We start from the raw sequence: 23,133 nt of genomic DNA, 5'->3' as shown, positions 1-23,133 counted from the left end.
AGTTGTTAATTTGTACCCGTGTGTTTATACCCAAACGTAAGAGGCCAGAAAGAGGAGGGGATTCGGCATCTTCAAGGGCATTAAACTGATAGTCCTGGAAACTGAAACCGTATACCTACAAAACAGGTACTGCACGGGGTGTGGAAGCACAATCTTATCCCACGCTGTGGAGTCTCTGCCTCGGGCTGGATCCGGAGTGACGGCTTGGTCTCTGGCTTCCACCCCGCTTCACATCAGCACAGCTGCACGGGGTGGGGGCTCTCCAAACGGGGCCTCACGGCACCAGTCAGAAGGCTGGCCTCGGGTTCATTGGGGGCAGGACAGCAAGCAGCGGCTACGGGCCGCTGAGCTGGCTCACCAAAATCGGCTCTCAGAGGTTTTGGGGGCAATTGGTAGCCTTATCTTGCCCGTCTGCATTTGAGGTAAAGTTAGGGGAAGGGGTGGAAGGAAAGGTACCTTTACAGTAGAGGATAGGTGAAGGGGTAGGGCTGAGAAACCAGGATGATGTGGTCTGTGAGCCTGCACCTGCTAGTGGATTTTGCTCATGTTTCTATGCATTTACTCCTTCCTTTCTGCTAGCCAACACCAGAAGGTGAGAATCCAAACTATCTGTCATTTTCATGGATGTTAAAAACCAACCAAAAAAATGTACATTCACAGCTGGATTTGTAGCCCTTGGGGGTCCAGAAGGATGTTGTGTTATTTCTGAAAGCTGCTACAAAGCTGTCTCCTCAAAGGACTTCATCGTTCATAGCTGTAGGTGCTGGATACCGTGAGACAACATGTTTGTAATAAAGGCAAGCAGATCCTAGCATTAAGTAATTTATTTGTAATAATGTAACGTGACCACGCTGGAAGTCTCAGGGGCAGTAGGGAGCGTGTCTGCAGGCCAGCAGAGCAACTCTGATTTGTTCGGTCTCCCTGGCTCTCGGAGTGAAAGTCCCAGGTCTGAGGACTCGGCGTGTGTTGTAACCCAGCCCGTTTATCAAAGGGTGCGTGGGGATTGCTGAGCGCTTATCTGTGCTGGGCAGGAATCATCTTACTTCTAGCTCAGCTCCCCCAGAACAGGCTCCCACTGCTCACTCTGGACAGCCGTGTCCGTGTATTTTGTCAGCTGATTTTGTGGGGCAAGCAGCCTGTGATTATTCATGCGTTCAGGGAGCGTACCTGACACCGAGTGTGCGGATGGCAAAAACCCAAAAATGGGCAGCGTTGGTTGTCTTTAAAGTTTAACAAGATACTTGTTAAAAAGAATCCAGCTGGACTTGGCATGCGAACTGAGGATAATCCTAATTAGTGAAAAGACTGAGTTCTGCAAAGCAACTTCTGTAAGTCACCAGGCTTATTGCAAACAAGATATAAAGGGTGGCAGAGCATTCGTCAGAGCTGTCCAGGTGAGAACAGGGTGCAGCACTTGGTCACTGTACGTGCGGGAGGGAATGCTCGTCGGAGGGACCAACAGATCCGAGATCAATTTAATTCAGACCACTCAGGAAAGTTCTGTACAATAAGAGACACACACAAGGCTAATAGCAAACAGCCGAGTTTTTTCCTTATTTGTTGTTATCGCTGTAGAACTAGTTGTTTTAAAAATCCTGAATTGGGAATGCAATTCAGGGGGAGGTGCATGTGAAAGTTTTATGGTCATTTCTTATCTGAGGGAAAGAAACCTGGGAAGTGGTAGATCCACCCAAGGATCCTGAAGTTCTCTGTGGTCTCGTAGCATTCTTTTTTTTTTCCCCTGCAAACACACATATAACAGTTTTTCAAGGTGTCACTATGGTAATATGCAGTTGGAATGAGACGACACCAAGAAGAAGCAGACCTCTGTGCCTGTCTGTGCTGCAGTACAAAGCCGGGGGTACCAAGCCTGGGTGCTCCCGTGCTTGCATGTATAGTGGGAAAATGGGACAATAGCTAAGCACACAAAAGGTGAAGAAATGTTACAGTAAGATCCCCTGGTGGCTTTGTGACTGTAGTGTTGTCAAGAGTCTCCTGGCACTCCTGCTGTTTTGCGAGCTTGCTCAGAAACCGCTGCATCCATTCGCTGCTTCGAACTCACCTTTGTATCCAGGCAGAAGCCTGGCTTTATTTTTAACAGAAACCTTTGCTTGCCGTATCGCCCTGCGGAGAGCTCCAGGAGAGCTGGCACAGACTGGCTGTGAGCAAGTGATGCTGGACCTCCTCCCACTGCTGGGCTCAGCAGAGTCACTGGGAGCACGTCGTTTCCCCTGCACAAACTCACACGTATGCATTCTCTGCTTACTCAGCTACCCACGGAGAACTTTTTGTTCTTTTTTTTTTTTTTTTTTTTTTTTTTTTTTTTTTTTCCTTCCACGCTTCTTTAAATTCAGCCTGTGCTCTACAACTGGAGAACTTGTTTTTCTGGTATTTGAGAATGAAGAGATCTGCGTGAAAGTGTCCCGACAGAGAGCCTTGTGTCATTGCCAGACGTCTCCTCAGAAATGAGCTGCACTTTAAAGCTACACAAAGGAATCATTTAGCCCAGCCTGCCCAACCCCAGGCCACAACAGTGGGGTGTCTGGAGGACAGGTGCCATGATGATCGATGCAAGTTGGTCTATTTTGACAAACAACCCTCGCTCCCTGGGAAGGTGCGTTTCACAATGTGCTGTTTCTGCAGCCAGATGCTCCTTGAAACTCACACACCTGAGTTTCACCTGCGCTGAAGCATGGAGTGGATGTTAATGGCTGTGGGTAAGGCGTATAATGACAGTGAGGGAGGCTATGGGCAACGTTTCATCTGCATTTATTTGCTTGTTAAACGTCAGCAATGAAATTAGGGAATATTCTAAAATGTGGGCTTTCACACCTCATCGCTTGAGGCCAAGCATTCCTCTCGTTCAGAGGAGTGGAATCTGGTTTGCTGAATTCCACAAAAATGTCCTGTCCCGCTGGTTTGTAGGTTTGAGTGTGACAGCCACTGAACATCCACATTGTCCCAAACCCATCTTTAATGGTCTGCACGTGGAGATGTAATGGAACCACTTAGGCAAGCTCGAGGTAGGAATTACTCAGGGTATCAAGCAGATTGATGAAATTTTTGTTTTATGCTGGCAGTTTTGGAAGATAAGCCCTTGAATGCTCGCTCCTGTTTCTCCTTTACATGATTAACTTGCTGCTGATGGCTCGAGCAGGCAACATGATGCTCCTGTAGGCGCATCACCCTCACCTGGATGCGGGTTTCTCCTGGGGTTTGGGGCAGGCTGTGTGGTGGAATGAATCCCGAGCTGCTGCGCCAGGGCTGGCAGCCGCATGTAGCTGCCCTGTGTCACGGTTTGTTTGGGCTGGGGAGCTGATTAGTGGGTTTGGGCCAGAACACACCTTCTGTGGCTTCAGTGGGATCCTCATTGTTTGCCAGATACATTTAGAAAATAATAATTGTTCCCTATTGTTAACACTGGCAAGTAGATTATCTCCCCATTGTGTCAGATCTGCTGATGCCTCCTTTTATAACGAGGCACGTCAGCCTCATGGCCATGTCTCCAAAAGCAGGAAGACAGGTTGAGTGTTCATGCCTTGAAGTATTTCTGCCTTCCTTCTGGCCTTCCTAGGTCGCCCTTTAGCTTTGTAGAGGCAACATGTTATTCTGCAGGGACCAGCTTCCAGTTCGTGTCAGGGGCGTCCTGACCTGTGCAGGTGCCAGCAAGGGAAAGAAAGTGGGCTCGAAATCAAGAGTTTGAGCAAACCAAGCACAGGTGTCTGAGACTGCTGGGAAGCAACACGTGGAAAGCAGCAGACTGCGAGGGGCAGGAATCCTGCAGCTGGTACGTCCTTCGCTTCAGGATAGCAGAGGATAGCTCCTTTTCTGGTGCTGGTGCCCGTACAGCTGGCTGCGGGGGAGGCAGGAGTCTCCCGTGACAAGTCACAGGGACTGTGGGCCTCGTCAGAGGAACAGCAGATGAAGCTCTTATTCCCCTTGCTGCTTGGTCTCTCGTTGGGATTAAGCAATTTTTACAGCTGCAGGAACAGGTTGTGGATTTACAGTTTTTCCTTAACCTCAGTGAATTGTTTCCAGTAGTGTCTTTTGGAGGCTGGGTTTAAAATCAGCCTGGAAGAGGAAGCAAAGAGTCAGCTTGCTGAGGAGCTGAGTTACCCCAAAACCTCAGCAACCCCAGAGAAATACCCAAGGTGCTCAAAGTCCCAGAAGGAACTGGTTAATGCACTTACAGAGCTAATTCATGGTCCGAAGGCCAGGTGAATGACAACCAGTCTTTATTTTTATTCTTCTGGTACTGCTGCAGTCTGAACCTCCAGTCGTGCCTATTAATTGGCCTGATCCCTCACATGGCAGTCGACTTTCACAATCACCTTTCTTCTTACATCTGGAGCAGATGTAGGGAGGCCTGTCCTATAATCTGCCATGCCAGGTACAACTGCTCACAGATCTCTCCCGTGATCTGGTGATGACTTTAGTTTAGCACTGGAGTGTTGTAGAACAAGCTTTAGGGCCATTGCAGTCCCCTGCAGCTAGGAAAAATACTCCAGCTGGAGGGGCTTTGTGTTCAGAAGAGCCCTGTTGCAGCCCTGTGCCGTAGCCACCGGCTGCTGCGTGGCGTGAGGTACTGGCGATGTGCTCGTCCTCTCCTTGTCAGCAACGGGATGCCTCTGAGGGATCCGAGTGCAGTGGAGAATTTTTATGGCCTGTGTAGTGAGAGGAGATGAGGAAAAGGAGTGAGGAAGCAGAATAACATACTTTTAAAAGTAACATTTCTGAATTTTGATGTGATTGTTGGGAATATGAATGCTTGAGGTGAGCCCATCTGACTAGTAAAAACTCCAGTGAAGAGTCCTGTTTTCAACTGATGAAAAATCTCCTCACATCCTAAAACCTATCATTAGGTTTGCTGGAAGGCTTGGTTTTCCTTTCTTGAGTTCCAAATCTTTTTCAGCTTTGCTTTAAACTCCTGCACGAGCAAGTTTTATTACAGAGCGGCTGGCTGAGCTTGGCTCACACCGTTGTATCCAAGCACACAAAGCTCCTGTTTCTCAATTCTGTTTCAGAAAGCTTTTCAGACAGCGGTTTTGGAAGTTCAGGTTTATCCAGTTACCCACCCTTGACATGAGGAATCACTCATTTCTGCAGCCAATTTTAGTTTTTTTTTTTTTTTTTTTCCTTTTCAGTTTCCTCATTATCTGCGTGCTGACTAATGCAGTAATGAATATTACACTACGAAATTTTGGCTCGTATGCTGAGGCACCGTGAATGAGATCAAACGTGTCTGAGCTGTTTTGGAGGACACATAAGCGTGATGTCAGTGGCAGTGTGGTGGAAAACCAACCGCTGAACTCTCTTGCTTGCCATTGCTCCTTAACTGCAACTGCTAGTTCGCTGAGAAACGTCAGGTGAGGAAGGTGCACCCCATCCGAGGCCTTCAGTCCACACAAACTCCAGACAATGCTACTTTCACATTTTATGTGCATTCCCTTTTGTTAGGGGAAAAAAAAATAAAAATGTTTCCCTCGCTCTCATTCCCTCAGTAGAGGAAGAACGCTTAAAGTTTGCAAAAAATGCTTTTGCAGCCATCTAGCTACAGTACCCAACTGTGTTTAGTTGCAGTCTGAACTGCAATGTAAGAGAGGAGTGGGGTGAAGAAAAAGCAGATGGCAGCTGCCATCTGTAAACCAGAAAGGACAGCAACAACCAGCTGCTGAGCGAGGTACTGGCAGTAAAACCAGGCTGCAGACCAAGCAGCACGTGCCTGACACTGTGCCTGGGTTATCAGCATTTCGGTGTGTTCTCGCGCTTCCAACTGGCTTTTTCTGAAATATTGCATCATGCATCTATTTACTTCTGCGCCAGGCTTTTTATTCACCGAGTTATTCTCGCACTGAGGTAACAAAATGACTGTCAGTTTGTGTTCAGGGAGTTCTTGTGAGCATCGCTCTCCCCGTGAGTTACCTGGATTGCTGCTCTGACCCACGTTAGCCAAAGTGTTCTCGCACCATGGTGATGTTTATGGTTGCCTCCTCTTTCTGTTAGGCTTTGTTTGATCACCATCCTTACAGGTTTCACTCGTTTGCAGCATCTGCATAGTGAGCAACACTCCAAGGCTGGAGCTTTTAAGGTCAAGGTATGCAGGACTCATCTTCAACTCCTGTGAAACGAAGGCAGCATGTCCATGGTCGCAGTGTGTTTCTGAATCAGCTCCCGATCCCAAGGTTTCCACAGAAGGGATTTATGCTGCAAACAGGCCCTGCTATTGCTTGGCAGAAGCAGGAGTGCGGTGTGCCGTGCTGCTACTAGAAGCTCTCTTTAGCACTCGGTGAAGATTTAGCTTAAATTTTCAGTAAAGTGCTGTCCTTCGGCTTTTCTCTAGACCTTGATTTTGAAGTGTTTTTTTTTTTTATAATAATGATGCTGTGGAGTATCTGAAGTGGGTTGGTAGAGTTACTGCATGCTAATAAACGGGATGCTCTGTGGAGTCAGCAGGATCCAACAGCTGTAATTCAAAGTAAGAGTTCTGATTTTTTTTTTTCTCTATACAAAACCTTCTGTAGCGTATACTGGGGGGGGGGGGTGGGCATTTAATATTTTTGAAGGCTTTTGTTCTTCCCCCTTCACAACCAGTTCTCTGCCACACAGCACCCAACCTGAGGACCTGCTCACTTTGGCACTGAATGTGAAAGTACAGCGAGGGAGGAGGCTGGGAACGAGCACCAGTCATGAAAGGCAAGAGAAAACACAACAGTATGGCTCCAGTGCATCATACAGAAGCATGTTCTTCGCTTGAGGGAGGCGTGTTTTTAGTTATAAAGCAACTGTCTTCTGAGACTGGTTGCTGGAAAGTCAGGTATTGATTAACAGTCCTTCAGAGAGCTGTGCTGCCATGACTGCCTTTTGTGCCTTTTCACATCAACGTTCTTGTGACAAATATCACATCTAATAACATTTTACAGGAACAATCTCTCTTTCCCTCTCTGGGGATGGGAAATTCATTTCTGCAGGACTTCCTAACAACAGTGATTACAATAAGAGCTTTCCCATCTGACTGCAGTATTTCAGCCTGAGTAGGGATTATTGAATATTACTCTGAAAAACAGCCAGACAGGGAAGCTTTAATTACTTGTGGCTGAGCAACAGTGCACTGACTTCCCATTTTCTACACAGCACTTTCTCCTTTTCTTTTGACCCAACCTATCTGGTTGTTGTTTTGCTCTGGTATTTAAATTAGATTGCGTGCTTCATATGTAACATAGCATAACATATATATGTATATATATCTAACACAAAATGCTTTTCACAAAAGGAGAACATGGTGCTTTGCCTGTAAACCTTCTGAGAAGACTTTTCTACGTGCAAGTATGAAAAGCTGTTGGGAAATCCCTGTAGGCATAGATTAGACTTTCATTCTGCTTTGCGCTCTGGGATCATTAAATGGGGAAATCCAATGGGATCCGGCTTTCCTGTTATGTAGCAGATACTGCTGCCCAGTTCCACATGCTGAAGTTGCCTTCCAAATGCCTTTACTTTATGCTGCTGTTAAGTAGTGCAATGCTGGATAACGTTTTATACTTTAGTTGAGCAAATCAACCACATACTGTGACAGAGGTGCTTTGCAAGCCATCATGGACAAATATTCCAGTACCTGAAATCTGATTATTTGGGGAAGAAAATAAGCATTGCAAAGGCATTTTTTTTTCCCTTTAGGTAAGCAAATTAGGAACACTTACATACTGGGACAATGTGAGAGTCTCCTTCTCTCTTTCTCTCTCCATCATATGATGAGCTTTGGCAAAATGAAACACACAGTGTGCAGACCAAGATGCTAAATCCTCTTCTTGCTCTGTTAGAAGTCAAGTACTTTTCTTCTAAGACAGTGGGGAAAAAACCTGTTAGAGCACTGCCTGTAGTAGTTAACACCTAGGTAAGCACTGAATTTTGTAGTCTGCTGTCACAGCTGAGAAGACTTCCAGGGGTATCAGGTGGCACCCACTATGGCTCCCCTTCAGTTTATGGGCATTTAAAAATCTAGGCTGCTTTCCACAGTCCTTAAAACCTTTTTGCAAAGGTCTTTTAATAAAGTCCTATCTGAATGAGAGTTGAAACTGAGAATTAAAAAAAAGGTGTGTGGAAAAACAAGACTTAGTGACCTTGAAGATTTTAACATATTGCACAGGATGATTGTAACCAAATAGGCTGCTCTTCTCCAAGCCACAAATGACTTGCAGAGCTGTCATCCTGTCCTTTCTAGGTGTAATTTATGGCTAGAGTAGAGTTAAGTCTGTCATAAGAAGGGGTGCTACCTGTGGGGAATGTTAATTGTAGAGAAGTCTGTTTCGGCAAGAAAGTTTAACACAAGTCTTGTGCAAAACCACTAAAAAGGCTCAGCTAACTTTGTCCCCGTTGTAATTCTTCTGAAGTATTGAATTTGACCTCCTGTTTTCAGGCTTCGGGCACTTAGTTTTTCTCATGGTAATGGGCTGAAAGAGCTTAATGTTGCTTATTTGTTCTCTCTGGCTTATTTATTGACCTGAACTGCATTTGGCAAGTAAATAATTAGCTGTCTAATTGTTGCTTGGAAGAAAGTAACGGTGCAGTATCCATCTCAAAGAACAGAAAACTTCCAAGGGCAGGTGTATCTCTAGTACCTGAAGCTGCCTTCAACAAACCGGTGCAATCACAGGATCAGAATCATTTAGGTTGGAAAAGACCTCTAGGATCATCTAATCTAACCTTTAGCTTCTCATCAGTCTTGTTATCTTCTGAATGAAATGGACTGCTTTGCAGCCCGACTATCAGGGTATTGCGCTTTTTGAGCTGTGGTGGCCTTGAGTAGGCTCAATTCGACTCTACCGCATTTACTTTACTGTGAGTAGTGTATCATGAGTCAGAGAGGGAGGTGTTAAAAATGATGGGTTTTGGATGTCATCCAGCATGTATAAAGCTGGCACTTTCAAACACAGAAGCTAGAAGCGATTGTGCTGGTGCCATTGGCCTGCACCTTAGAGATGGCATCACAAAAACAGTGGTACACTCAGTTCTTTGGTGTGTGGCTTCTGAAGTTTTAATTATTTAATAATGAACCCATCTCCAAAGTCATTGGCTAGCTTTGAAGGCTTGGGAGTTTTTCTTTTGTTTGTTTGTTTTTTTTTTGGTGCAAGCACTCTAACTTGTGCTAATGAGGCACTGCTCTAAGACGAGGCTTTGGCTGCAGTGTCCTCGCTGTCTGAAAAAACGTCTTGGAGAGTAATGAGGTGCCTGCTTCTGCTATTGAATCAAATAATAAACAACTGTCCCATGGTTATTCGGGCTCTTTTCACAGGTCTAGTAATTGCTGTGTTTGATAGTATGTGTTTTCTAAAATTTATCTACCAAAATTCTTGTTCTTGTTCCTCAGTTCAGAGCTCTTTCCTCAAAGAGTTGGCAAACACACAGCGTTGCTAAATGCAGAAGAGACTTCTTTCTGCAGCATTTTGTCTCCTAGCATCCATCCTAAGGGACTTCTAGAGATGATTCCTAAGAGACTGAGGAGATGGGGTTATGAGGTGATCCCATCTGTGTCAGCACCTTATCCAGCCATTGCAATGGTCCATGCAGGTGGATCTCAAGAAAGGAGAATTTCTTGAAGGAAGTCACACCAGCACCCGAGGTGCAGTTCCTGATCGTCCTCCTGGTAAAACCCATGGATGTGTAGTCACACGTAGTTGCAGGGGTGCTTATAACAAACGTGAGTGGTAGTGCTTCAGCAGGGCTTGTGGATACTGCGCTGTAGTGAACATATAACATCTTGTGACACTGCACTGAGAAGTTATTTTTCAAAATGTGTTCATTTTGTAAAGAAAAGAGCCTACCTACTGAATGGCTAGCTGAAGTTCTTGGGTCTTTCCTGTAATAACATACTAGTGAAAGTAACTTTTTATTTCTTTAGCCTGAATTTGTAGGAACTCCAAAGTGGTGGTAATAAAATGGAAATATTTTTAATTTGTTAACACTACTTAACTGCAAATTACAGCACCTCAAGCTTCTGCATTCTGTCCCTGTTTCATTCTTACTAATGAATCATAAATACTCTACTGCTTAATGCGAACTTCTTGCAACTAAAAGTTTCCTAATTTTGCTCAACAGTGGAAGCCATGACTATCCTGACAGCTTCCTACTGAGCAGCGTAACCGGCATTGTTGTTTAGGTATATACATTTGTGGGATAACTCTTAATAGTTGAGGCAGGTCCCCTTGCTAAAAGTTCTGAATGTGTAATTGTGGGTAAAGATGGTTATTTTGCACAGTTGGATCACACTGTTGGGCACAGAGGGCTGTTTGAAGGTCTCCAAGGAGTGGAGATTCCATAACATCGCTTGAGCATCTGATGAATCTTCTCAGACTGCCTGGGTCACATACAAGCCTTGTTCCTGGGAAATGGTTTGTGAGGACTAGAAGAAAGATGTATTATTCATCTTCCTGGAATAGGAACTGTGGAGCACTTCTGCCAGCCAATTATTCTGCTGTTCTGTTGTTCTAGCTATAGCATGTCTTGAGCAGGTTGTTCCAGGACAGCCCTTGAAGTGATTTAACTGAAAAGGGCAGAAGGGATCTTTACATTGTTCTTTTTGGTCTTGTGTCATCACACTCAGCTCTTTTCTGAAAATGTTCTTTGGGGTTAGGGGAGTGATTTAACATATGATATCGGCTTTGAGAGTCCCCGTGCTGTGATTTAATTGAGCTCCTTGGAGTTTTACATACTAGCTTGCTGCTGAGAGCTAGGACATCACCCATGCAGTTGCAGACCTGTGTGATCCCCAGAAGGGTGACTTTTACCACCGGATAAATCTATCAAGAGAGAGAGTTTCACAAAGTCTCTTTTAAAAAGCAGCAGGAACAAAAACTTTATTATTTTTCTTCTAGGGAATAGGATAAAAGGGCAGAACTCACATAATAAGCCAGGAGCAAAGCTAACAGTACAGTCAGTACAGTCAAGAAGCCCTGACTTCCACTTATTCTCATCCTACAGTGAATACTGACTTTTGCAGAAAATAAATACGTTGTGTTCTTACTTGTAAGGGTTGGGTAGTGCTGGGGAGGGGGAGTAATTTGTTCAGGTTTTCAGGAGCTTTTTCTGTTAACGCACTAAAGAGTTTGGTGAGGACCTACAGTGGGAGCATGTGCCTTGTCAAGGGAGTTTCCAGTCCTGCAAATTTGACTGCCTGCTAATCAACAGAAATTAAGCAATGAAAAAATACCCATCCATTCATGTTTTGATAAGCAAACAATGGAAAAAAATATAATAAACCTGTACTTGTATGATAGATACAGGTTATTTTATTTTTGATTGGCTATTTTATTATGGAGATATTTATAGACACAAAGGAAGTGGTGACACTTCGGTTTTTAATAAATTCCACAGGATTAGGCTGTTCCTCACAAATAGGAGGTTTAGGCTTAGGAAATGGGAGACCAAGTTCCTAAATACTGTGTTAAATAATGCTTTATCAGCGTCTTCTGATGAATACTGATAGACTGAAATGTGAAGGAAACCACAAGGACAAATAGATTTCCTTATTTACAATGTTTTTAAGACGCTATCTCTAGAATATTTTGTACTGCTTTAAAGGGAGATGAAGTGAAAGATATCGAAATTTATCCTTGAATTTTTCAGGTATTCTCAGGTTTTCTGATATTTTACATCTTTTCGCCAGCCCCCTTCCTCTTTCTTTGTGCAGACAGGTTTGTGCCGAAGCAGCTTCCTCCTCCTCCATCGGTGCTGCCCTAGGCACCTGGTAGCTGTGTCAGAAATGCAGGCCAACAGGAGCGGCAGCTCCTGTGAATGATTTCCCGTTCTTTCTCTTCATGTCTGTTCAACACTTTCTGTGCTGAACCTTCATGGAAGTTAAGTCTAGAAAGTTGAGCATGGAGTTAAAACGGTAGCTTGCCCACTAAGCAAATACAGTGCCGCCATCGTACCGCAGCTTTTATGAGGGCAGGATAAAAGCTGTGATAATGTAGGTTAATGTTTACACTGTAAGGGCTGAACTTTAGCCCAGGGGAGCCCTAGACTGTCTTGGGGAGCTGAAGAGAAGTCGAATCCCTCCTGTTCCTGTTTGCAGTGATCCCAGGCAGCCCGGAGGGCGCAGCCTCCAGAGAGGAGGAGAGGCCGGTAGCCCTTCGAGTGACAGGCCCGTGGCAAGGCCTGCCGCTTAGCCATGCTGCGGCTGGAGGCTGCGCTCCTTCTCCTCCTGCTTCACCTGAAGGTGAAGCCTTGCCTGCCCGTGGAGGGCAATCCCCTGCTAATCCAGGGAAATCCATTTTGTCTCGGTCAGTTGATACAGGCAGCGATCTCCGCGCCCGGCCTGCGCTCCCTGCCTCCAGGAGGTGAGGCGGGGGTAGCGCCAGAGCCACCGGCTGCTGTCCTCTGCCCTGCGCGTCTCGCTGCAGAGCTGGGGCTCTCCTCTCCTCAGCTCCAGGGGCTGCCTCCAGTGCACTTGGCAGAGCACTGAGGTGCTGGAGAAGACAAAACACGAGTTAGCCTGATGTTTGACGAGGGGCCGGTCTGGCACTCCAAGGTGCGTGACCCATCTTTGGTCCCTCTGAACACTTACCACACTGGTCCTGACTTATTCAGCTCATCCAGCTTCTTACCTGGTCTTACCTGAAGTGGAAATACATCAGCCGTTAGCTTTTCCTAATCTCTGCAGAAAGAGAAAAGTAGGAGGAAACCACATTAAAAATTAAAAATAAAAAATTATGAAACCGAATAAAGAAAACACCCATCAAATCTTGGGACTGTACTCCTGTAGAGTCAACTCTGTATAATATTAAAAGAAACAAACAAGTACCCTTGTCTTTACCTGGCCTTTTTATAAAAACAGCACATTCTAAGTATTTGAATGCACCCTTTTCCCCTTATGTTTGGTGCATATACATGTGTATTTTAGCTCTGCATGGAAATAGCTTTCAGATGACCGTCGCTTTTAACCTCAACTAAATCATGTTTATTAAAAATTAACTTCAGAGGTATAAATTCAGCTTCTTCCCTCTTTCCAGTCCTGGCCCATTATGAAGGCTAGCGTCTAACCCTTCCTTGAGGCAGGGCTGCTCAGTCTTCCTGCCCTAAATGTATCTAGGGCATCCTGCAGCAGCTCTAGCACGCTGTGTGGCTATTTTTGGCAATGTAGCTTTTGTCTGGCAGTGCTAGGGAAGGATGGCATATGCTCCGTGCATACATGCTGGGCATGTGACTCATTTAAGGATGAATGATGCAGTTTGGTTTAAAAAATATATATAATAATAAAAAAAAGTAGATGTACTTATCAGTATTAAAAAAAAAAAAAAGCTCTCTATGTAATGTTACAAAGCAAACAAATTAATCTGCCTGACTGCATGAAATTTCATTTTCCTTTTTTATGTAATTGTGTGCTCAGTGGATTGTGCATTAGGGGGTGAATTAGCAAGTTAATTTACCCTATGTGTCCGTAAGAGAATAGCTTTTACGTCCTCAGGCCTTATGATCCAAACAGCAATGTGAATCTATCAGAATACACAAACACTGGTTTTTATTTTTAGAATCACTGTAGCAAAGAGCTTGGTTTAACCTGTTCTCTCTTCAGATTTTCAGTTCTGTTTTACAGTCACTATCAATGGGTTGTGGTGGTTGTTTTTTTTTCTTTTTTTTGGACATGTTCTGAGTGAGCTTGTTGTGTTTTCTTTAAAGTGTTTTTGTTTGTTTGCTTCCCATCCTTAAATATGTGCTGTACCTCAAGGGGACCTCTTGCAGAGCAAGTTACCTGCTCGTCATCAGAACAAGGATGGTATAATTAATTATAATTAAACTTCACTATTAATAATCAAAGATAATTGATGCTTACACTCTGTAATTTGAGTTGCAAGCTGAAGACAAGAGTGTTTAGCAATCTGCCTCCCTAATGTTCCACAAAACCAAGCGGCTTCAGGCTCTGAATTTCACAGGAAGGGCTCTGGAGCCTCAGTTCTCCTTTTGGCCATGGGGTAACCAGGTCCTCCAGCCAAATCTGAGGCCCAGTTGTACCAATTGCAGGGCTGAAGAAGCAGATTTGCACCAGAGAGCCAGCAATTTGAATAAACGAGATGCTACAAAGGGCTGAGGACAGAAGCGCTTTCAGGAAAAGGCCTGGATCCAAGCAGTGAGAGGTGAGGTGGGGTTAGAGCTCCAGGGGCTGCCACTGGCGATGGGTAGGTGGGAAGGCTGTGGCAGGATCAGGCCCCCAGCCCCTCGCCAGGCCCTTGGTTGGGCTGACAGGGCAGAGCTCTGACTGCTGAGGCCTTCCTGAGGGTACGGCCGTGGGGCAGCAGGCACAGCACCCGCAGGAGGTAGCCCTCGTGTGCCACTGGTTTGGTTTAACAAACTCATGATGTGGAGCCAGAGTGTTTGTAACGCTGGAGGTGTTGAAATGGGAGGGCTAAAGATCCGAATCCAATCTTTATTACTTTGTTACGTACTTGAATTTTCATGATAAGGGAATTTCATAAGAGAATTATGTTTAGCCATAATACTTCGCACTGTAAGGTGTGAAATACTCATATGTAAAACATCATATAAAAAAACGTGACATTCTTTCAGAGGTATTTCTTTTAGTTTGAATACTTTTTTTTTAACTTATTTATTTATTTATTTATTTTTCCTGAGGATGAAGAAAGTAATGTAGCCATTGTCAAGTTGCTAGTAACTGACTTGCTAGGCAGTGGACAAAGTATTGCCATCAGTGATCGCACTGGGTACATTGAAAAGGCTCATTTGTTATCGAGCCAATAGAAGCACATCAAGAATTGCCAATGCCCACAAAATGCCAGGTGCCATAAAGCTTCAATACTAAAATCTTGGACATACCTAGGAGAGCAGTCTGCATGTGTACATGTGCAAAAATCCTTCGCTAACGCAAGATTCCATCTTTATTTATTTTGTTTATCTTGAAATGCGTCGTGGGTTTCTTAGTATTTCTTAGTATTGCTGTGAGGTGATCCTTGCAGGAAGCTGTCTGAAATTTTCAGGGAGTCATTTTAAAAGGATGAAGGCCCGTCCAAGGCAGACGTGGAGGCTCTGCTGCCCTACTTCTCCGTGTTACGTGGGGGCAGGCTGGAGCTGGCTGGCCGAGGCCTCCCTCCCGGTGGCGTGCGGCGCAATGGAAGTGGGGCAGTGTGGTAGGCAGCTGCCGGCACCAATAACCGGCGGCTTGAGCTGCTTAGCAGGGGCTAAGCCCAAATCTACTGACGCAGAGCACAGGGAAGTACTCGGCAGACTTCTCCCCCTCCCTGCCCTCGTATATAATCTCATGATGCTGTGGATGTGGCAAACTCCGTTTTGATCAGTTGTTGGGCCAGAAATGGTGAGAGCGGGTCAGATTTGACCTCAAAGGGCTGTTTTGATGGTATGCGCCTTCACGGTTCCTGAGGCTGCACCTTTTCTTTCCGTGAAGTCTCCTTCTTTCTCCTCCCAGCTTGCATAATTGCCAGCCTGAATTTTTTTAAATGTAGGGTAGGAGGCTGAGCGAAGCCGTGCGGATGAGGTGATACGGATCATGCTATGGACTCGCAGTAGACCTCTGCAGTGCTAGCGAATGTACAGTGCTGAATATAATGGATGAAATAGGTAAGCAGCTCACCCTTCGTATTTCCAGAAATAATCCTTTCAGATGGCTTCCCAATTAGAATTTTTGAAGAGAAAACTCAGTTATCTCTAGCCAGGGAGTACATTTAGTCTTTTTCCCTATTTACTTTAATTTCTGATTAATTTTTAAAGAGTCTGATGTGATAAGGGGGCTGGGGAAGAGTAATCCGAGTGCAGTGATCTTTTGATTTTGATTTTCCAGGATACATTATCTAATGGGAGGTTTATGCAGTCAATGATAACAGCAAGCAGCAAAGTTATTTTGGGATGTTTTATAGCTCAAAAGGGACTGTTTTGATGATATGTCGCTATTCTGCTTTAAAAGCATGAGAAACTTGAATTGCTGCCTTCTTTAGTACCTGCTTTGTATAACTGTCTACACAATACTGATTGTTTTCCAAAGCACCAGGCTTCTTTTAGTCAACTCTGGACTCTAAGTAGGTATACTCTGGATATATAGTGTAGATATCTACTTTTGCACAACACCGTTCAGTCAGTTTAATTAATTTTAATGTCAAATTTGTGAGACTGCTGGATATAGAGGATGGTAATATGCAAAACAGGAAGGGACCTGCCTATCTGTAATGAAATCTTTTATATAAGTGAAGGACTGTGGTTGCAAAAACAGCTACTGTTTTTTGGGGTTGGGATATTGTGTTGTAGTAACTTTGGCATGAGAACATTTCCTTTTCTTCAGCTGCCCTGGGCAAGACAACTGGAGAAGGATGTTCTGTGGTGAGAAAGCTCTGTGAGAGGAGTTACTTCCCATGAGGAATTAGCAGAGCTTTTTGCAACTCACGACTCTTAATCTTTTTAGTTATTCAAGTTTGTACATGCAGAGCATGGAAGCAAGAGTATTATTTTGTGTTTTTCCATTTATTAGCACTTAGCTTGTTTTCTGGTGACTAAGCCTAGCAAAATTATTTAAAAATTAGTAAATTTGCTCTCTGAGATGAAGATGCTTTTTTTTGCTGTCTCATTTGGTCATGCAGCATGCCTGTTTTCCTCTTCAGTGGTCGCCTGGTGTGTTTACTCTGTAAGCTCTCAGGCAGAGCTGTTCTGCCATAAACTGTGGGCCGTGCCATGATGGTGTCTGTTTTGTTTGCTGACAGCTGTCTCTGAAATAATAAAAGAAAATGCATTTGATTCATTAATATGAATAAAAAAAAAATTCTTTTTTCCTGTGCTATGGCAAGTGCTACTTAACATACCTAAGAGTAGCCTGATATTTAATGTTGGCTTGATGCTGTCATGCTTTATATGTATGACATCATCACTGGGCCCTTATTTCCCTTTGTGGTGTTGCCCTCTGTACCCCTGGTGCCAGATGCAGCCGTGTTTTTTTGTTTTTGTCCATTGGTGCCTGGCATGCAGGGCTCTGGAGCTGATGTGGAGAGGTGGAGATGGAGGGGGCAGCAGCTCCAGGTGTAGCCTCGTGTCGTGGTGCCTGATCTGATGTCTGCCACCGCCATCTGCGTAAATCATGGCTGTCATATCAGCCTTGTTCTGAAAGTGGATTGAGTGGAAAGTTCCTTAATAACCTCCAAATCAAATTACGGCAGTGAATCATCTGGAGGGTTTTTTGGATGCGTTTGGTTAAGGGAGGGTGGTGAAACTTAGTGCTCCTGGAAATAAAGGATTGCTAGCACTATCTAATAACTCATTAGTGTACGCATACACTTGGCTTTTTGCCTTGACGGCTATAAGAGTCTCCTGTTTTCATTCTTGAGCTTAGGTTGTAGCCCTTTCCTCTTGGGAATGGAGGATTTAGGCAGGGAAACAAGGGGGTGCTGGGCTGTGGAGTAGCTGGGAGGTGAACAAACTGTGGCTGCAAGCTGAGACCACCACCCACACTGCAATGTAAGTAGGACCTTCAGGTGGGAAAGGCTTCAAACTGTTGTATCACTGCCAAAGTCTTTGGAAAATGAGTTTGTCGGAGTTACTAATGTAGGTTGCAAAAGCAGTGGAATTCTGCAGCAATCAGATGATGTTGCAATACAGATAGGGAAGTCTGGTGTAATAAAAAAAAAAAATTGAAGGATGTAAACAGAGACAGGATTTTGTTACAGGGCTTTGATCGGAGAATTGATAGAAAACAGAGCAAGCCTGTAGGCTGTTAGGGCTTACGTTGATATAATTCCTTTAACTGGTTATTTTTCAAAATAAACTGGAACATAATTGTCAAATTACCTAATTAAACAGGAAATTCCTGTTTGGGGGGGCTTTTTTTATTACGAAAGATAAATATGGGGCTGGTATCAATTTCTTCAGTGTTTCTTGTAAGAAAATACTACCAAGTGAGGCGTTAGACTTCTCTTGCTATTATCCACTGCTGTGATGTACTTGTAAGCAGTGGTATAAAACCAGACTTGCTACAGTTTGTAAAATGTATGTACAGGGACCAAAATTTGTAAATGGGATATAAAAGCAGGGGTCGAGATTATGCAGGAAGGAGGGGAAAAAAGAAAAGACTTGGAATGGATTTGCACATAGTAACGTTCTTGTGAATGTGTTTCCTAGAGTTTCTCCTCCTTTCCCTCATTTCTTCCTGCCGCACAGCTGCAAAGCAGATCCATATAAGCAGAAAGATGGCATTGAGCAGGGGCAGCTGAAGGTGCCATTACTATGAAATAGAAGGTTTGTCTCTTTGTTGTTACCTCTCAAAATGAGGAATTGTGTCGTGGAGTCTAGCTTCCCTTGTAGCATTCTTGGTTGGGGTTAGAGTAAGGTGATGTTAGGAGGGTGAGAAGCCCACTGTGCACCCCAAATAACTGAACAAACTCTTTGATCAAGTGGGAATGACAATGCTTCTTTCCTTCCTTCTCGTTTTCCTACAAAAAGATGTACAGGTTCCTTGCTCAAAAAGTAAGTAAAATAAAATAAGAATCTGTAGATCAGAATATGAGTGGTGTAGTTCGTTGCTCTTTTCTCTGTCATAGAAATAGGATGAAAGACATTTTTTTCCAATGTATGCAGAACAGGCGCCAACTCAGATCTGTTTCAGGCATCTGAAGCAAAGGAACCAAAATTAGTCTTCCTGCATGGATTTTTTTTTTTCTTCTCTAAGCAACAGAAGACTTGAAATACTCATGTTGCTCAGCAGCAGAACGTATTAGAGAAAAAGTTATTTATTCAGGCACCTGAATGAAATGAGTGTGCAGCTTGTTGTTCCTCAGAAGTGTGCGGTAAGTGCATGAAGCAAAACGACACGTTGAGATTTGGTAACAAATGTTCTTTGGAAAACTTCAGCATTAAGCTACCTGGAAAAAAAAAATCCGGTCTTTTAAATTGTACCATTTTAGAAATTATGCTCTTAAATGAAATCCTGTGCATAGCTGAAGCTTAGCTGGTGATTTTATATGCTTCCTGTAGGCAAGAAAAACAAATGTAAAGGTCTTAATAAATGGCTGCTACTTGTACATATCTATTTTTAGAATATTATGTTTGTGGGTTTTTAAGATATCACAGGACATCAATGGGCACGGCAGATTAATAGGGTCATGTATCTTTGACTTTCAAGCTTAGGTGGTATTTTTAACACAAGGAAGCTGAAAAAGCATTTGAAACCACTGTCTGCTATTTTTAACGTGTCTAGCACTTTAAAAAAATCCATATAATCCTCTTGAAACAGATGGCTACAGTGAGTTAAAATCCCACGCTAGGATTTGGGCTTCTACCTGATGTCGAAACCAATGTCATGACAAAGGGATGCATCACTGACCTGCAGGTGACAACCTATTTCAGACTTGTATTTAAAAAAAAGTAATGTAAAAGCACAAAGCACGTGGACTTATGCAACAGTTTGCTTTCCTGATTTAACAACAACAAAGTCTTCAGTATTTACGTGTGAGAGCTGTGGATGCCTCTGGATTTTGATTTGTCTGTTAATTTTATTTCTTGTAGTTCGTGCACTATCTCATCCTTTTCTGTGCTACGCTGGAATATGGAAGTTAGTGGTAACTAACCATCCCTGAACTTCTTTCATGTGCAGGAAGAAAGACAGGAAGCTCAGGTCTTTCTTTAACTTCAAATCCTGTAATCACTTGAGCTGCCTAAGTGAAGGCAGGATTCAAACTCAAGTTATTGTTTGAGGTAAATGCAAGGATAACCCAGGCAGGGTCTGGGGGACAGGGCTGAGGTGTCGGTGTTGGTTTCGGAGCATGCTGGTTTTTTATTTTTTGAAAAAAAAAAGCCATCTGTCCTTCGGCTGTCTATAGGACTAGAAGTACTGTAATGTCTCCAGAGATGGTGACAAAGTGTTGGTGTTCCTGTCCAGATAACTGGAAGTAATTTAACGCAGTTGGTGATTAATAGAGAAAGGGCATACTATTTCAGTGTGCTTGCTTCCTGCTTTTTTAATGGTAAAAGGATGCAAGCGAATGGGAAGTCAGTGTTGACACACACTTCAGTTTTCACAGCACAGTCACTCAGCGGCTAAAATGTATCCCAGGTGGATCCCAGCAGTTAACCAGAGGTTGCCCTGCCCCATCCAAATGCAAAACTAACTGCCTTTGCCCAGCTTGCCACAAAATGCCACAGCTACAAGGATCTGCTTTGGCTGTTCTGCTCTCCATCCTCGTGGTGTGTACGTTTCAAAGGGGTGCATCCTGCCCTGCAGCCCCGCTGGGCACAGCCCAGCTGCTCCGAGGATGCGTGTGTCCCTCTCCTGTGCTGCTGCCAGCTCTCCGTGGGGATGCCCAGTGCTTGTGCCTGCCTTCTCACCAACCTTCCTACCAGCTGCAGCACTCGAGGAGCTGAAGCACAAAATGTATACTAGAATATGGAAGTTCTTCAAGAGATGTCGGATTCTTTACGGAAAGCTGAAGAAGTCCTTGAAACTGGCAGCTCACAGTATCTGGTGCTTCTAAGGCTCTTACTGCAAAGCCTGCTTTAGTGTTCTTAGTTTATTGTTCTCAGACCTACAAATAGTGCTTGGAAAAAGCAGCAAGCGTATAAATACCGAGCTTATTGATGACACATTACATTTTGTTTGGTGTCTTCTTAGCGAGACCTATATGAAAACATGCCTTAGTGTGCTGGGAGTGTTTCTGCGTTCTGGTTAAAATGTAGGATAACCGGGCAGCTCATAGGAGGGCGTGTGGGAGGTGTGAGCTGATCTTGGAGATGCATTCACTTGGGAAGCTGAGTTTCTCTGGACTTCAGTGACAGGTTGCTGTTAGGCGCGTTGGCACATGCTAGATTTAATCTCCCAAAAGCTGGTGATATGACACAATGTTTTTCTCTCCGCTCGTTTTACCGAGAGGGAGCGTTTCAACTTGGTGACGTGCCCTGCTCTCCATTTCTTAATGCAGCTTCAGCTGACGGCTGCAGCGAACTGCAGAGCAAGCACGGAGCGCATTAGGAGGGATGTGGGGCAGGGAGTGGGAGCCCTGGTGCTCTTACAGCCCCCAGGAACATCCTGAACAAGAAGGATTGCTGCTGGGCCTGCCCAACGAGTAGTTCGGAAACTGGGTTCTCGTGAAATGACTTGATACTGCTACAGCCACGGTTGATTTGTGTTCTTTTAGCTGATGAAAATAAAGTGTGTTTGTGCTGAAGAGTGTTTTTGTTTTGTGTGGTTATTAAAAAAAAAATAAATCTCTGCTGCTTTAGCCTATGCTTATGCAAAGGTACAGGAGTGCTGGTAGTCTCACGAGGACAGATTTGGATGGGGGAATTTATTACCTTTAATTAAATCATAACCAAGTCTTTCCTTCAGCTGTACTGAATGCAAATATAGCTCTTAATCTTGCAGACTTTAATAGCCTGAATGCATCCGCGGGGAAGCACAGACGACATTCCGTATGACTGCAGCAGGCTTCGAAACGATACGCCTAAACATGACCTGTAAGCAAGGCCGAGGCTCCAGGTAGTCACTTCCTGCAGCTTTCACACAGTTGCTGAGAGACACCCGGTCCCACAAGCCTCGTAGCCAGCGTCCCCGAACTCCTGGTGCTTCATGAAGGTGTGCCCCCGGACACCGCAGGGCCTGCAAACTTACAGGCAGGAGCGTGGCCTCGTTCCGCTTGTCAGCCTGGAGCAGGGTCTGTGACCACGGTCTGCAAAGCCTGCTCGTCTGTCCTGGGACAAAGCTCTTCGTGCATTCGAGTCGTGGTGAAATATGTTCATTTGCAATAATAGAAGCATCTGTTAAATAAAAACACAAGACAGGGAAGCAGAGGTTATGTCCATCGGGGTCTTTCCTTGCTGCTTCAGCCTTGCAGCTGGCTGGCACAGTGGCCACAGAGCCTCCCGAGGCTGCTGTAGCGTAAAATGTGCATCAGCTTCTGCCCTTTTTTTGTTAAAGGCTGCTATTCCTGTCTCCTGGGCACGGAGGAGGATGTGGAAGGGGTGAGGACAGGAAACAGCAGTAAAAAACCTGACCCTCTCTTGTCCCTTTCCCAAGCCTGGGCTCTGCTTTCCGCTCTCTTTTCCCTGCCACATGGTGATTAGGCCTGGGGCTCACATGCTAATGCAGAGTGATTGTGTGATTTCCTTCTCCAGCGCTTTTAATTAACATTTACATTGCTTCATCTACACAACTCTGCCTGCCTGCATGCCTTCTCTTGTTACAGCCTCCTAAATAAGTGATTTAAGAATTTGGTAATTACATACCTTGGAAAAACTCGATTGTATAATCACCTTGCTGGATTCAAAGCTCTCCTACTCACTCTGTAGCTAGTTTTATGGTAAGACAAGGTATGATATTACTGATGGCAAAACTAGAAATGAATTCAGCGTTAGCTTTTGGGACTTTGGGCAGTCCGTTAGGGACTGTCGGAGCTGAAATCTCTTGACAATAAATTTTTTCTACCACGTGGAAGCAAGGGGGACCTGCTTTGGGGTAGGAGAAGAAAATATTTATTGGTTGTTGGTTAAAAACTGTAAGTTTTCTGATTTAACTCAGTGATGCCTTACTCTGTTCCTATTGGGTTTAGTCTCCAGCTCATCAACATCAGCATAACATGAAGTGCTCCTGGAAATCTCACATGGAAATTAGTGGTACAGTGGTACTCCATTTGCTTATCATCATTAATATATATATTTTTTAAATAATGAGAGCTTCAGTTGTCCCGTAACAAAATCATACTGTTGGAAGCATAGAAATCTGCATTTTTGAAATGCAGTCTCAGACGAAACCATCTTGGGATGGTTGCTGCAGTTTGCTACGTCGCTGGCCCCATCCCCTGCAGTTTGCTGACGATGTCTGTGGCTGTTAGGGGGAGCTGCGTTTGCTCGTCCTTCCTCCACACCCAAAGCTGTAAAGGCAGGAGCTCTTGCAGATGGTTTAATGAAGGCTAGAAAAATCAACCAAAACAGGCAAGCCCTCAGCCACCGAGGAGCAAGCTGCCAGCTGTTACGTAAATGGAGAGAAATCCTTAGAAATCTGCACTAAGATGTCTGCATTTTTAATACGCTGTTAAGCACTTAGCCTTGGGGAGGGGAGGCCCGCAAAAGGCTTTTTCTCCATCTTCTGAGTCAGTTCTGCTCAGCAACTGTTTCCCAACCAGTCCGTGTAAGCCTGAGTGCATGCAC

General features: G+C 44.4%; 1 protein-coding gene across 5 annotated transcripts in view; it reads left to right on the top strand.

Annotated features, from left to right (window-relative positions):
- MAP7 (microtubule associated protein 7) overlaps positions 1–23,133 on the top strand; it is a 111,341-nt gene that overhangs the window by 13,524 nt on the left and 74,684 nt on the right. Inside the window, exon 1 of one of the 5 annotated variants that reach the window (XM_082758370.1) lies at positions 15,509–15,579. The exons of the other annotated variants lie outside the window; for them this stretch is intronic. Within the exon in view, the coding sequence (XP_082614496.1) occupies positions 15,567–15,579 (13 nt within the window). The 5' untranslated portion in view covers positions 15,509–15,566. Of the gene's footprint in view, positions 1–15,508; positions 15,580–23,133 lie in introns of those variants that run through there. 5 annotated transcript variants of the gene reach the window in all.

The sequence above is a fragment of the Aythya marila genome (genome assembly GCF_965140915.1).
Source record: "Aythya marila genome assembly, chromosome: 3".
NCBI lineage: Eukaryota > Metazoa > Chordata > Aves > Anseriformes > Anatidae > Aythya > Aythya marila.
This window is presented reverse-complemented; position numbering and strand designations above follow the sequence as displayed.